General features: G+C 43.9%; 1 protein-coding gene across 1 annotated transcript; it reads right to left on the reverse strand.

Moving 5' to 3' along the window:
• Positions 1–9,276: 9,276 nt before the first annotated feature.
• LOC118892961 (olfactory receptor 10H1) lies at positions 9,277–10,366 on the reverse strand. The gene has a single exon (XM_036848051.1). It carries the CDS (start codon positions 10,364–10,366, stop codon positions 9,419–9,421), a length of 948 nt encoding a protein of 315 aa, XP_036703946.1. The 3' UTR covers positions 9,277–9,418.
• Between the last annotated feature and the right edge of the window lie 6,176 nt (positions 10,367–16,542).

Below are 16,542 nucleotides of genomic sequence, written 5' to 3' on the forward strand. Positions count from 1 at the left end.
TGCATAATTTATCTTCACTGTGTGAAGGAGGGATGCTTGCTCTACCTAAAACAATGATGACATAAACAGCGACATTGATCTCGTGCTTGCTGTGTATCAAGAACTGCACTCTATGCTTTGGAGACCTCATCTCTCTCATGTATCATATTGAGGGAAGGAGAGCATTGTTGACTGTTGTTGTTTTTCATTTCAAGTCTTCACATTTTTGGAGGTAGGGTGTCTTCTCCTATGAGTTGCTTTTTTTGGCTGAGTGAATGATAGGTCTAAGGATACAAATTATAGAAAGAAGAGAGAGGGGATCTGAACTTCTCCTTCTAAGATAAACAATATGGAAAGAGATGGGGGAAGACATGGGAGAGGGAAGATGAAGTGGTGGCTGGTTTGAGGAATAAGGGAGGAACAGGTAGAAAAACCAGATTGCTAGCAGTTGATGGGGACCTAGGAGGGGATGATGGACCCAGTGGCTGGTGAAGAAATACGGGGAAAGAGCAGGGACATAAATGGACATTTTATAAGGTTAATAAGGTTGCTATAAAGTACCTGATGTAAATCCCCTTTCTGGACGCCCTTGAAATCCTCAATAAAAATCCATTTCCCTTTCATGGGTTGTGGAGTCAGATAGATTGGGGGGATGCATCCACAGGCTGGGCCTGCTTCAAGGGAAGTGCTCAGGCAGAATCAGGTAGCTGCTTTGGGTTACGCTACATTTTTAAATGAGGCAATGGACACAGTGAGGTTTGGTACTTGTCCGAAATCAAGAAGCCAGGTAGGTTCATGGATGTAGAATGGGGTGGGCTGAGTGAGTCTTCTGTAGTAATGGGTCTCCAACTTGAGGGCACATCAGAATCAGGCTGCTGGGTCCCACCTCAGAGTGTCTAATTCAGTAGGTCTGTGTGGTTGGGCAAGGGGGACTCTAGAATCTTCATTTCTAACAAGCTCCCAGGTGACGCTGCAGCTGGTCTGAGGATGACACTTTGGGAACCACTGCTCTAAAGAATCCTTAGCTCAAATATGAAGCCACATATTTGAGTTGGAGGCAGAGGTAGCTTTTCTGTCTCACCCTCTCTCTCTCTCTCTCCCTCCCTTCCCCCTTTCCCTCTCTCCCTCCTTCCTTCCTCCCTTTCTTCCTTTCTTTTTAATAGTTATGAAGATAACAGCTTCCCATTTGTTGAGCATTTATCATCAGCTATTATGGTCTTTAAAAAAATACCTGTATTGAAATGTACTTTACATACCATATAACATACCCATATGAAGATATGTGTAATCATTACCACAGCGAATTTAGAACATTTTCCTCACCTCCAAAAGAAAGCTGTACCTTTTAGCTATCACCTCTCCTTCTTCCTTTCCTTCCAGTCCTAAGCAACCACGAATCTACTGTCTCTATAGATTTGACTTATCTGGCCATTTCATATACATGGACTCATACGATATTTATCATTTTGTGTCTGGCTTCTTTCATGTACCATGTTTTCCAGGTTTATCCATGTCACAGCATGTATCACTAATTTCATTCCTTTTTTTATAGCTGAATAAAGTTGCATTGTTTGGATATATGATATTTTGTTTATCCATCCATCTGTTGATACATTTTTTGGTTGTTTCCACATTTTGGCCACCAGGAGTGTTTCTGCTATAAACATTCATGTACAAGTTTTTGCGTGGACCTATGTTTTCATTTTGGGAGGTATATACCTTTCAGTGAAATGGATGGGTCATATGGTAACTCTATGTTTAGTTATTTGAGGAACTGCTAGACTCTTTTCTAAAGAGGTTGAACCATTTTTCATCCCCAGCAGCAGCGTATGAGGGTTCCAATTTCTCCACATCCTCACCAGCATTTGTTGTTATCTAACTTTCTGATTGTAGTCATTCTAGAGGTATCTAATTGTGGTTTTGATTAGCATTTCCCTGATGGATAAAGACAGGTAAGGTCTTAAATGCTTTACACACATCAGTTCTTTTACTCCACGAGGGAGGTCAGATTATTAGTTCCATTTTCAAGATGAGGAAATTGAGATATAAAGAGATTAAGTCTGCTAGCTAAATCTTTCTCCTGAAGTGGAAAAAAGCTAGAATTCATTAAGTTGGAGCTGGGGCTCAGAAGCATACACTTCTCAGGGGTTATGAGGAGAGGAGGCCAGCTGTTCCAGGAAGGGATGAAAACCTGGATTGGAAAGAAAAGACCGGTTTTAGCAGGCACCAAATGAAATAAGCCCAGACCTTGAAAATATGCTGACCTCAGGGGGTTAGGAAGAAACACCCAATGTGAGAGGACCGGGGAGACATAACCTAACCTTGACAAAAACAGGCTATAGGCATTCTGTGTTTGGTTTTCCTTAGCAGTGGTATTAATATGGAAAAGAGTGTCATGTTTAAATATGAAGTTGCTTGAGCTAAAACAAACAAACAAACAAAACAAAAAGAACTGAATCCTTTTAAAGCCAGGTTCCTGGGTTATATTGAGAAGACTTAAGACAGTTAATTAGCAATATTTGGGGACATCCTTTGCTTCCCCTATACATGGTGAAGGAATACCAGATATAAGGACTGCCCCTCTTGAAGCTGTCACGTGCAAGGAATGTTTAAGTGGCCAGCACAAGCCTTGAGGTGTAGCCAGTGCTCTTTGGCAAATCACAGATCTGGAGACTTTTCGAATATACCGATTGTCCCGGGAAATATGTAAGAGTCAGACTATGTGAATATGAAGGAGCTGACAGCAAAGGTGACTTCTGAATTATACCCAAGAAGTGCCAGTGTGGTTCCCTGTGGTCATAATAGAAAAAATCAACTTACTCTACTTTGATTGACCTATGACAACACTTTCTGAAATTTAAATAAACCATATTTTTACTCCTTTACTTTATTTACTATTAGTTGTATTGTAAATTTAAAATGACCAAAGAAGTTGAACTTAGTGAATGTATGTTGTTTCTCTAAGTGGCATATTCTAGACCCAAGGGCTGGGTCAGGGCTAGAAGAATGAGGCAGGGTCATGAAACTGCAGTGCTGCTTCCTTTCTTTATTTAAAATGTTGATATATTGTTCATCGTGAATTTTTTGCATTAATTTTGATTTTGTAAAATATTGCATAAAATATGATTTATCTTAATTACTGAATTTTGTGGTGACCCCCTAAATTTAGTTGTCAATGTGAGTGTCTCACTTGCCTGACCCTAGTCTTGATACCGTTAGACATCCCTATCTCCCCCAACCCCCGAAAATACCTTGCCTTTATTTTCCCTGCAACAGTTCAAAAATTTGAAGCCATCATTCACTTATCTGGTGATGGAAAATAGAGATAAATGCCAAAACATCAGTGTAAACACAACCAGCATCTTTGGGTGATGACCCTCCCATCACAGGAGTGAAGACAGCCCTGCCCCTCTGCCCACTAGTGTTGGCTAGGACCACCCCGCCCCCCCAGGGCCTGTCCTCACTTCCCCTCTATTATTCAGTTTCCACTTTCTTATGTTCTTCCACCGCCTGCATTCCTAGCTGTTTGCCATTCCTTACTAATGGTACCCGCTGTGCCACATGCTTTGGTATCCTCAAGGTGGGGCCAGAGCCCAGAGAGGTGATTAAAGGGCCTGGAGCACAGAGAAAGACTGCTGATGGAGAGATCTCCAGACTTTAGGGGTCCCCCCTCCTGGTGCTAATGGAGCCACCGTGGGCTGCCATGCTAACTGCTCAAGGCAAAGACCGTCCTGAGTGATGCAACGTGCTGCCTTCTCTTCTCTTGTTCTGCTCTTCCCCAGTGTTGACCCTACCAGCCATGCTTGTGGTGAAAGTCCAGTCCCCTCCTCAAGGATGTTTTTCTTCTCCTCCACCCTCAACCCCCACAAGCTGTCTCTGCCCAGCAGCCAGAAGGATCTTTCTAAAGGGAAAACTTGAAAAATCACCTGTCTGTTTATACCCTTGGGACACAGTACAAATTCTCCTGTGGTCAGGTCCATGCTTCATCTTCAACATTACACCCCAGCCCTCCCCAGGTCTTCAGTCTCTCTAACGTCCTGGTTATTCCTGCAATAAACCAAGCACACTCAGACCTTTCAGGCTTTGCCCATGCTACTGCTTCTACCTGGAATACCCTTCCGCTGGCATAACCTACACATCCATAGGTGTGACCTTAAATGTCACCTCCTCAGGAAAGCCTTCCCTGATTTCCCCAGACTGAGTCACCACTCCTATTATAAGCACTCATAGCAACTTCTTTCTTTCCTCATAGCTTTTATCACAATGTATCATATATATTAATTAGTGTGATTATTTGTTTAATAGCCACATCTTCCTCTCTCAGCTGCAAGCACTGAGATCAGTGTCACATCTAATCAGTTCCATGTTGAATCCCCAGTGGCATCTGAAAACATGCCTGGCACACAGTAGATAATAAATGTTTGTTAAGTAAGTAAGCAGGGTTTATCATCCTTGGAACGGTTGACACTTGAGGTTGGCTCATTCTTTGCAGTGGGGTCTGTTCTGTGCATTGCAGGATGTTGAGCAGCAACCATTACCTTTACCCACTAGATATTGTAACACATCTCCTCCTCTTTCAGTTGTAATAATCAAAAATGTCTACAGAAACTTCCAAGTGTCCTCTGGAGGCTCTGAGAGCCACTTAAGGACAGAAATGAGGGAAGACTTGGCTGATGATCCCAAGCTGCAGAGTCACACCCCTTTTTGTGGCCCTTAGCACCTGGGCCATATCTTGGTGAGAGCCCTGACATTTCTCTGTGTGTCTTTCCACCAAGCACTGTGTAAACTCTTCAAAGAGAGAGGCTAGCAACAGACCCATCTCTGTACTCCCAAAACTAGCACAGGATTTAACACACAGAAGACAATTAATTATTAAATAAATCTTAAAAATCTGGCATTTATTAAGTGCTTATTGGTTGCCAGTCACTGTCAATTACCCTACCTAGATATGATTTAATTCTCAGAACTATCCTAAGAGGTGGCTACCTTATTATTAAACCTATTTTAATGATGGGAAACTGAGGCTGAGAGATTACATGTGATTTAACCAAAGCCACTTTGCTTCATCACTTACCCACTGCACAGCGCTATTTACAATTCTGAGCAACTCTTTCTTTTCTCTTTAGAGTGCAAGGTATCACCTGTCTCCCTGCCCATCAGCTGTTGCCATAGAGATGACTTGTGGAGACCACGCTTAGAGACTAGTAGCCATAGCAATGAGGCTGTTTGTGTAGAAGGGGATCCTGGGAGAAAGGGGGAGGTCAGGAAGCTCAGTTGGTGTAGAACTTCTGCCAACAACACCCCCTTCTAGACAAAAATGCTCTCCATTGAGGTCCCACTCCTTTGGCCACATTGATAACCCAGGTGATAGTCAAAGTTGGTGGACAACTGAACAGTTCCTCAACCAACGCCTCTGTTTCCAAACTCATTAAGCAAAACTTGAAATTATAATATCATCCTAACTACTGTTTATTGAGCATATCCATGTGCCAGGCACCATGCTAAGCCCTTCACAAACATTGTCTTACTTCAGTCTCATAACTGTCTTAGAAGGTAGGTGCTTTTTCATCATTACAGGGTGTGCTCAGAGAAGGGAATTGACCTGCCTATGGACACACAGCAACACATGGGAGTAAATTTCCCCATGCCCACTCCAACAGTGTTAATAAGTTTGAAAATTTTTTGTCCATCCAATTGGATGGGAAAAATAGCACCTAACTGTTACTTTCATTCTTCTAAATTAATTTAGTTAAATTTTTGAAAGCCTACCATATGCTGTGTAGGAATACAGCAGTGGACAAAATGAACCAAGAGTCCTTGACCTCCTCAGAGCAACATTCCAGTTGGCAGAGACAGACTTCATTGGGCAGATACATGTCAGGAGGTAATAAGCATGTGGGAGACAAGTAAAGCAGATCAGGGAGGTAGGACACGGCCAGGGGTGTTTCTATTTTGTGTAGTATGGTTAAAGAAGGGCTCTATGATATTTGAGCAGAAAAGACTCCAAGGAATTGAAATCTGAGTTTCTGTTTTCTTAGATAAGAAAGACTGTGGGAGAATGATGTGTGTGTGTGTGTGTGTGTGTGTGTGTGTGTGTGTGTGAAGGAGAGGGGGGTGGGGAGAGAGAGAGAGAGGGAGAAGGAGATGGGAAGAAAGGGGAAAAGAGGGAGGGAGAGAGAGGGAGTGGAAGAGGAAAAGAGAGAAAAGGAGAGGAAAAGAACAGAGGAAAGGAGGGAGGGATGGACAAAGTGAGGGAGGGAGAGAGAAAAAGTAAGTGTGATAATGTCAACAAGAACATCCAAGGTTTGGATACATTAAGCTTGAGATGCTTACTAGATATCCACTTGGAGATATTGAATAGGCAGTTGGATAGGAATAAATATAAGAATCTGGGGATCACCTGTGTGCATAAGGTACATAAACACATGGTACTAGGTGGGATCCCCAGGGAGAGAGGATGCTGATGAAGTCCAAGGACTGAATGGTTTTAATGGCTGACTTGTGTTCCATTTATGAATGAACCAGTATTTGTTTAATCGTCCATTATTAATGGATATATCTAAGTTTTACAATCTTAAATGTCACAGCTCTGAACATTCCATTATTTACTCAGATGTGGAATATATAAGATGTCTATCTAATTAGGTTTCAATCTAATTAGATATCCATCTAATTAGGGAGGCAAGATTTAAACTCAGATTATCCTGACCTCAACACAGCTTTTCACACACTGTTTCCCACTGCTTTGGAGGGCAGTGAAGTTTCTCATAGTAAACATTACAAGCCGACATTCTGGTTTGTATAGTATTCTGTGGATTACACTGGTCCACCCAGGAAATATCAGTTAATCAATTATATCTTCCAAGTACTATGCTGGTGCTGGGTGTGACGGTGGGCAAATGGACAGATTTCCTGACCTCAGGAAGCTGATAGCCTAATGAATCATAATAAGTTAGCATAAGACATTGAGTGCCCCACTCATTGTGGATACCCAATCACATTCCAGGTTTTCTTTCCATTTGGTTATTAGTAGGCTCAGAGGCTGAGTTGACTTTAATGAAGAAAATGAAAGAACCTAGCTTATATTCTTGTCTAGACTTTCTTTGTTGCCAGGGGAGGGGATCATCTCAGGATCAGTGTGAAAGAGTAACTCAGGAATTCCTATGAGTCCAAAACGTTAAAATCTGGAATCTATAGAAATATTCCATCAATGTCCCAAGGTTGCACACTCCAGTTTATGGTGGGCTCCAATTGCCCACCTGTGGTTTAAGAGGCTCTTAGGGGGCTTTCCTCACGGCGCAGTGGTTGAGAATCTGCCTGCCAATGCAGGGGACACGGGTTCGAGCCCTGGTCAGGGAAGATCCCACATGCCGCGGAGCAACTAGGCCCGTGAGCCACAACTACTGAGCCTGCGCGTCTGGAGCCTGTGCTCCGCAACAAGAGAGGCCGCGATAGTGAAAGGCCCGCGCACCGCGATGAAGAGTGGCCCCCGCTGGCCGCAACTAGAGAAAGCCCTCACGCGAAACGAAGACCCAACACAGCCAAAAATAAATAAATAAATAAATTAAAAAAAAAAAAAGGCTCTTAGGATACTGACGAGATTGATTCGAAAATGGGCTAGTCCTCCTTGGATGGGGGACTCACAAAACCCATTGTAGGAGAATGCTGTGTGAAGCAGTGGGTGGAAAGGCCTGGGAATCAGAAAAGACCCACAAGGGAAACCTGGCCCTTCTAACTTGTGTGATCTTGGATGAATCATGCAACAATTTTGAGTCTCAGTTTCCCCTCTGTCAAGTGGAGTAGATGTGAGTTTATCTGCCCTGATATCCAGTTGTGAGGCTGTAATGAGGTAATGTATTTGAGGGGTAACATGAAACATGGAGTACATTATGCAAAGGAGGATGATCTAGGATCCTCAGTTTTGACTGGAATTTTTTCCACATCTTCCCACTGCAGAGTAACATGAGATGTTTTTACTGCTCAAGTTATAGAGAAAGACTGAATTCAACTTTAGGGAAATGATGTATAGTTTACTATTCAACTTACATGTTTTTTTAACTTTGGCTAATTGACTATTACTTATGCATGATAATTACATTTATTGTTGTACAAAACTGTATCACCATAAACTAGTGTCCATTAAGTATTATAAATTGCTATTTTTAGTGCATAAATTCATATTCTGAAAAGTTTTAAATTTGTCAAGAGACTTTTAATTGAGATATAATTGACATATAACAGTGTATAAGTTTAGGGTGTACAATGTGCTGAAGGGATACATTTATATATTGCAATATAATTACCACTGCAGTATTAGCTAACACCTCTATCATGTCACATAATTATCATATCTTTTTGGGGGGTGGGAAAGATTAAGATCTAGTCTCTTGGCAACTTTGAAATTTATAATACAGTATTACTATCTATACTCACAATGCTGTGTTTTTGAGCCCCAGATCTTGTTTGTCTTCTGGTTGATCTATTGGTTGCAAATTTGTGCCCTTAAACAGCATCTCCCCAATTCCCCCACCCCTCAGCCCCCGACAACCATCATTCTACTCTCTGTTTTTACAAGTTTACCTTTTTAAGATTCCATTTATAAGAGATATCATGCAGTATCTGCCATTCTCTTGAATACATGGATTTTCAACAAATTATAGGTAATATTGAGTATGATCAGCCTTAAATCCCCCCTCACTCCCATGGGGGATCATTAAATCAGTATGACCATTGGATACACCTTCATTCTGGGCTCTGCACTCATTATTGCCGTTCAACAAACAGTTACCCACTGGCCTATGTGCCAAGTCACTTTCTAACACAGCAGGTGATTTCTCACCGTGAGACTTCTTTCCTTGACATAACTATAGAGACTTCTCTGTCTCTCTGCAGCTGCTCAAGATTCACACTTGAAACGTGGAGGTATCTTCAACATTTTCTGAGTCTGCTTATTACAGATACGCACAATGCTGAAATTTAGGGTGTTTTGCTGTCCTCTGCTGTAATCTGGCTTAGTCTTCTGTAGCCTCACAAAAGTTGGGTTGTAACTACCTGTTGCTGCCTAGAGGAGGGTGGAGGCCTGAACTATTGCATTTCTCTTTGCCGTATGGGTTGATGGTGATGGGAGTAATTAGACCACCCTGGTTTCTGGCAGGAGAAGAACAGATTCCTGGTTTAAGGCTATCTGACAAAATGTCCTGCAACAGATAATCAATGAATCTGACTTTCTATGTGTTATCAACTCGTACATCTTTCCACCCTGAATACATTCATGAGGCTGTTTAACCACTTTGCAAACATTTGGACGTTGCCTACAGGGTCCTTGTAAACCATAAAGCATCAGACAAATATAGGTTATTACATGCTTACAGGGTGTCATCTCTAAAGGTAGCATGTGGTAACCCAATTTAGCTATTTCCAAGGAATTCCTCCCAGATAATCACATTTTTTCTGGGTAGAGTTTGCTAAGGAAGGTCTTTTTCATGGCATTCTTCAGCTCCTTGTTCCTGAGGCTGAAGATGATGGGGCTGAGGAAGGGAGTGAGGACTGTGTAGGTGGTGCCCATCAGGGTGTCTCCTTCCAGAGACTGGGGACCCTTGGGCTTGAGGTAGATGACAGAGGCAAAGCCATAGTGCACGACCACCACGGTGAGGTGGGACGCACACGTGGAGAAGGCCTTGTGCCGGCCCTCGGCTGAAGGGATCCTCAAGATGGCGGCCACGATGAAGGCATAAGACAGAAGGATGAGGAGACAGCAACCCAGCAGGGCAGTGATACACACCAGGCCCACGCCCATGGCCACTACTTGCACATCAGTACCACAGGCCAACTTCAATAGTGGGGGCACATGACAAGCAAAATGGCCGACCTCACTGGGTCCACAAAAGGTGAGTTGGAAAATGGCAGATGTCACCAGTAACCCAATGACTGAGCCTCCAGCCCAGGACCAGGCCACCAGGCAGGCACAGCCACGGGGACTCATGAGCACGTTGTAGCGCAGGGGCTGGCAGATGGCCACGTAGCGGTCGTAGCCCATGACGGTGAGCAGGAAGGAGTGGGTGAAGCCGAACGTGAAGGAGAAGAACATCTGGCTGGCACAGGCCATGAGGGCGATGGTGTGGTGGGTGGAGAGCAGGTCGGCCAGCATGCGCGGGATGATGGCAAAGGTGTAGAGGATCTCGGAGATGGAGAGGGCGCACAGGAAGAGGTACATGGGCATGTGGAGGCTGCGCTCGCTCCAGATGGTGACCATGATGAGGAGGTTCCCCAGCAGCGTGAACAGGTACATCAGCAGGAACAGCAGGAAGAACATCAGCTGAAGGTTGGGGAAGGTGGAGAAGCCGATGAGGATGAATTCAGTCACTGCTGAGAGGTTGGCTCCCTGCATGGAGACTGTGCCTGCAGTGAGGTGTGACATGCAGAGGTCAGCTACTGGATGGAGGAAGGTCATCAGCTTCCACCATTCCTGGCCCTGCCCAAGGGGCTGCTCCTGATAAATGACAGGTGGCATTGTTTGAGTTCCTACTCTGTGCCTCCTATGGTTTAATCTTCTCATCAATGTAGTGGGGGAGGTGCTGATTTGATCACCTCATTTCGAGTGTCTTGAGAATACTCACTGAGAATATTGGGATGCTAAATGCTAAGCAACTTGTTCAAGGTGAGCTGCCAAAATGGCAGAGTTAAGACTTGAACACATGGCTGACTTTCTCCAAAGGCTATACACCTCTCTCCCTCTGGTTACCTCCGATAATATAAATGTTCCTTCACCAGAGCTTCCAGCCATTGCCTTCCTCTCCCTTATGATAAATCCTTTTCTTCCCATAGCTTCAGATAACACAAGACCTACCTACCCATGGCTACAACACTTTGGACCAGTGTACATTTCTAACTTAAGACGAACCAATCAGATTCTTCCTCTGGAGTTATCAATACAATGAATCAGAAGCAAGAGACTGTGTAGAAATAATGTTCGAGTTGTTTTCCAGATCCCAGGAGGTGCATCTGTACCTTCTGAGGCAATGCAACATAGCCATCTGACAAAGGGATGAGGGAGTCAAGGAGTTCGAATCCCTGCTCTACCCACTGTGTAAACTTGAGCAAGTTTCTTTGCCTCTCTGTTCCTCCATTTCTCTCTACCTGCTTCAAATAATTGTTCAGAGAACTAATGAGTTATTCCTGGATTGTGACCTGGAAAACAGTAGGTGCTACATATGATAATTAAATCAATACACTCAGTGAGAAAATGTACATGGTCCATGCTCAGTAAATAACTTCAATTTAATGAGATTTCAATGTCTTTTTATAAATAACAATTTCTGAGTGATCTTTTTTTTTTATTAGGTACTGCCAAGTAAAAGGCAGTGAACCACTAATCTGCTTTCTATCTCTATGATTTTGCCTGTGCTGGACATTTCATATAAACAGAATCATTCACTATGTGACCTTTGCGGTCTGGCTTTTTTCACTCAGCATGATATTTTTGAGGTTCACCCATTTGTAGCATCGTCAGAACTTCATTTCTTTTTATGGGCAAACAATATTACTTTATGGATACCACATTTTGTTTATTCATTCACTCCATTGATGTGCATGTAGGTTGTTTCCATTTTTTCGCTCTTGTGAATAGTACTGCTATGGACATTCATGTAGGAGTTTAAAGCATATCAGTGGTTTCCAGGGGCTGGAGGAAGGGGAGAAAGGGGAGTGATTGTTAGTGGATATAGGGTATCCTTTGGGGGTGCTGAGAAGGTTCTGGAAATACATAGATGGTGTTCATACAACATCATGAATGTACTTAATGTCACTGAATTGTATGCTATAATATGTCTAGGATGGTAAATTGTAACTTACATGTATTTTACTACAATTAAATAATAGGAAAATAGGAAATACCATCTTAAGTGGGCTCAGGTCCTAGATCAAGCCCTGACAGGTTAATAATGATACATGAAGGGGGACCAGAAACTTTGGTGACTGGAGGTTGCATTCCCCAAACATCACTGGTTTCCAGAGTTTCTTGGCCTCCCTCCTTTGGAGTAACTTGCATCATTCCCTCACTTCTGAGTCAGCACCTGCCTGTAGGTCCCCAGGATGGTAGCCCCAGTGGCCCCACTCAGCCCTGATACTCTGAGATCCTAGAGGGGCAAATCAAAGTGGATGACTTGGAAACAAGTGCCTCCAAGAAGAGCCTGAATAGGTGAAACAGAGGTCATGTGGGCTGTGCTCACAGGCTTCTGGGCTTTCAAATGTCTAGTGCAAGGTTTCTCGATATTTGGGGCCAGATCATTCTTTGCTACACGGGGAAGGTATCCTGTACACTGTATGGTGTTTAACATCATCTCCGGCCTCTACCAGCTGGATGCCAGTAGCCTCTGCTCAGTAATAACAACCAAAATTGTCTCTAGACATTGCCGATTTCCCTGTGGGCGGCAAAGTCACCCCCAGTTGAGAACCAATGATCTAGAGAGTACAGTTGTAATTCCTTAGCTGCTCCTTCTACCCAGATCTTGGTTCCTCCCCTTTTCCAACTGGCAAACACCTGTTCATCTTTAATACTCAGTTTAAATGTCACCTTCTTTGTGCAGCTTTCCTGGACATCTCTTCCCAACAGAGATTTAATCACTCATTCCTGTGTGCTTCCAAAACAACAACTCTTGAGCAAGTCTAAAAGTACTTGCTTTTAACTTTTTCAGGGCCGTCATTATAATGTGTCATCTTGGAGATGCAACTGTCTCTGGCACTGGATTTTGAGTTCTTGATGAGAATTGCTACTCTTTATTGGACGTTGGCCCTTCTGCTCATGTGTTTCTTATTAAATTTGTACCCCAATATTATGAGGCACCTGCTATGATCCCTGTTTTACAGAAATGGCAGCTGCATCCCACAGAGGACACATCACTTGCCCAAGGGACCATGGCTCCTGAGTGGGGGAGCCAGGATCTGAACCTACATCTGAATAACCCCAAAGCCTACCTTTCCCTAACCTCTCTGTTATACTCACCATTTACTGCTGGATGTTTATGAATGTCAAAGGCCACTCACAGGACCAAGGAAATGTCAGCTTCACCATATCAGACCATTCACACATTCCCTCCCCATATTAATTAGATCACAAAAAAAAATCACATCCATAAAAAAGAAAGAGATGGGAACTATGGGAAGGCAAATGCTCACCATGTCCTGGGGATGTGGCCCAGGGCTGCATATACACCTTCTGGGATGATGGAGATGCAGAATGCAGCTAAGATTGGTGCCTCTTCATTCTGGGTAAAGGCAAAACTGTGGAGACAGTGAAAAGATTGGTGGGTGTCAGGGACTCAGCGGGAGAGAGGGAGAGATGAAAAGGTGGAACTCAGGGGATTTTTTAAGGTGGTAAAACAATTCTGTATGATAGGTATTGTAATAGTGGATACAGGACATTGTGCATTTGTCAAAACTCATAGGATATACAGCAGTAAGAGTTAACCCTAATGAAACTGTGGGCTTTAGTCAATAATAATGTGTCAATATTGGTTCAGCAACTGTAACACAGTGTCACTAATGCAGGGTGTTAATAAGAAGCTGTGTGCAGGGAGAGAGAGGGTATATGGAAATCCTTTGCACTATCTGCTCAATTTTCTGTAAATCTAAAACTGCTCTAAGAAATAAAGTCTCCTAATTTTTTAAAATTAATTTTTATTGGAATATAGTTGATTTACAATGTTGTGTTAGTTTCTGCTGTACAGCAAAGTAAATCAGTTTTACATATACATATACCCACTCTTTGTAGATTCTTTTCCCATGTAGGTCATTGCAGACTATTGGGAATAGTTCCCTGTGCTATACAGTAGGTCCTTATTAGTTGTCTATTTTACATATAGTTCTGTGTATAGCGACATGGATAGACCTAGACATTGTCATACTGAGTAAAGTCAGACAGAGAAAGAAAAATATCATATGATACCACTTATACGTGGAATCTTAAAAAAATGGTACAAATGAACTAATTTACAAAAGAGAAATAGAGTCACAGATGTAGAAAACAAACTTATGGTTACCAAGGAGGAAAGGGAGATAGGGACAAATTGGGAGATTGGGATTGACATATACACAGTAGTATATATGATTTTTTGAAGTAAAAAACCATGATGAGTGTGCCGTAGAACCATGATGGGTGTGGGTCCCGGATGGCAGAGAAGTGGACTAAATTCTCCTGGCATTGATCCACCAGGAGAACACCTAGTGGGTTCCTCTGCAAGTAAACTGAACAGCCCCAGAGAGAGTGTGATCCGGCTATCTTGCACTTAGAGGAACCCACGGTGGGGCCAGCTACCCACCCAGGAACTCAGGGGCCAAATTTGTCCATGGACAGTCCTGTCCACAAATACCCCTGGGGCAGGGTTTTCCAACTTCAGCATTAGGGACTTCAGGGACTGATAATTTTTTGTGGCTGGGAGCTGTCCTGTGCATTATAAGATGCTCAGCACCATCTCTGTCGCCCGCTAGATGCCAGTATCATCTCCCAATTGTGATCATCAAAAGTACCCTCACGCATTGTCAAATGTGCCCTGGGGAGCAGAACTGCCCCTGGTTGAGAAGCACAGGCTAGGTCTGTGTCGTCTCCATCTTGCCTTACGGGTCTTCCCCTATCCTGGCTCTCTCTTCTCATGAAGCTGTTTAGGTTCCCCTCTCTGCATCCTCCCTCCCATCTCAGCCACCTCCTGCCTCCCTTTTTTCTCCCTATTTTCATCCTTGACTCCTTACCATCATCACACCTGTCCAGCCTGGTGCTTCCCTGACACTTTACACCCTCGGGGTGGGGGTGACTGGAGCCTCTCAATCCTGAATCCTCTTGACTACCTCTTTTCTCTGCTTCCCCACAATCCTTTTACCATTGGATTTTGGCCAGGACAGAGAAGGGAGAGAGGTTAAAAGCGAGACAGGTGCTCTGGGTAACTTAGAGCGGTAGCTCTTTTCTCTCTGCATCTTGGTTTTCTCACCTATCCTGCAAAGCAATCGTCATATTACCTTGAAGCTAGAAAGCGGAGCCCTGCCTACTGCCCCAACCCATAGACTCATATTACACACGGAGTTTTATAAACAGGGTGGCTTCTACTTGTCTGTGACAGATTCTGGCTCCCAAGGTCTCTCCTGGTCAAGTGGTAGAGAGGGAAGATGACTCACCTGGGGTTCCAGACTCTGCACCTGCTTCTGCCTCAATCCAGCTGGAGGTCCTGGTTTGGCGTTTCCTTGCAGGTAAGGGCTGTAAGGGTGAGGGTTGCAAGGCATGCCACCCTGAGCATGCCAGCTGTGTGGGGAGTTTACCTGAGCCTGACTGCCATTATTTATGCTGCCTCTGCCCCCTGCCTGCTGCCTTCTGTCACTGTGATGCCCTGGCCTCTGTCTCTGCCACTGTTACAGGGATGTTGGCACCCTTGGGGACCCTGCAATGCATTGGGCAACCTCAGGGAAACTGTCATCACTTTCCCTCTCTCCTCCCTGCCTGCCAGGGGTAAGTCAATTACCTGAGTTTCTCAGGGGTTCAGGCAGAGCCTAATTCTTCACAAACTTGGGATTTAGAGCCTTGGCTCCTGACATTGGCAGGAGAGCAGCCCTGCCATTGACCACTGATGCTGAGGAGGCTGCCCGACGTGCCTCTTCACCCTCTTTCTTGCCCATTCAGAGCATTTGCTCAATTAAGTGTCTTTAAAAGATTCTTTTAAATCAGCACACAAATATGTGTTCCTTCTTGTTAAATAATTGAAACGCTGCACACCAGGCTAAAAGTTATGCAGTGGCCGGCCATGCGATCACAATGATCAATTTGATGGGCGTCCTTACAGACCTCTGTATGCATGTGGCAAGTGAACAAACACAAACTCATAAAATACGAGTACTATTGTGGGGTTTTGTGGTGGTTTTTTTGGTTTTGTTTTTATTTTTAAGGTGAAATTTATATAACTTAAAATTGACCACTTTAAAGTGAACAATTCTGTTGCATGTAGCATATTCAGAATGTTATTCAACCACCATCTCTATCTAGTTCTAGAACATTTTCATCACCTCAAGAAATGGGAGATCCCATTCCATTAGCAGTCCTCCTCCCCCCGGCCCCTGGCAACCACTAACCTGCTTTCTTACCCTGTGGATTTGCCTGATCTGGGCATCTCATACAAATGGAATGATACAATATGTAGCCTTTGGGGTCTGGCGTTTTCACTCAGCGTAATACTTTGAAGATTCATCCATCATGTAGCATGCATTAGTGCTTCATTCCTTTTTTTTTTTTTTTTAATTATTTATTTATTTATTTGTTTATTTATGGCTGTGTTGGGTCTTCGCTCCTGTGCGAGGGCTTTCTCTAGTTGCGGCAAGCGGGGGCCACTCTTCATCGCGGTGCGCGGGCCTCTCACCATCGCGGCCTCTCCTGTTGCGGAGCACAGGCTCCAGACGCTCAGGCTCAGCAATTGTGGCTCACGGGCCCACTTGCTCCGTGGCATGTGGGATCCTCCCAGACCAGGGCTCGAACCCGTGTCCCCCGCATTGGCAGGCGGATTCTTAACCACTGCGCCACCAGGGAAGCCC

This window comes from Balaenoptera musculus, chromosome 3 (assembly GCF_009873245.2).
Source record: "Balaenoptera musculus isolate JJ_BM4_2016_0621 chromosome 3, mBalMus1.pri.v3, whole genome shotgun sequence".
NCBI lineage: Eukaryota > Metazoa > Chordata > Mammalia > Artiodactyla > Balaenopteridae > Balaenoptera > Balaenoptera musculus.

Bases quoted from the DNA above. Each gene is read 5' to 3' on its own strand.
- LOC118892961 (XM_036848051.1), bottom strand. From the start codon at position 10,366: ATGCAGGGAGCCAACCTCTCAGCAGTGACTGAATTCATCCTCATCGGC.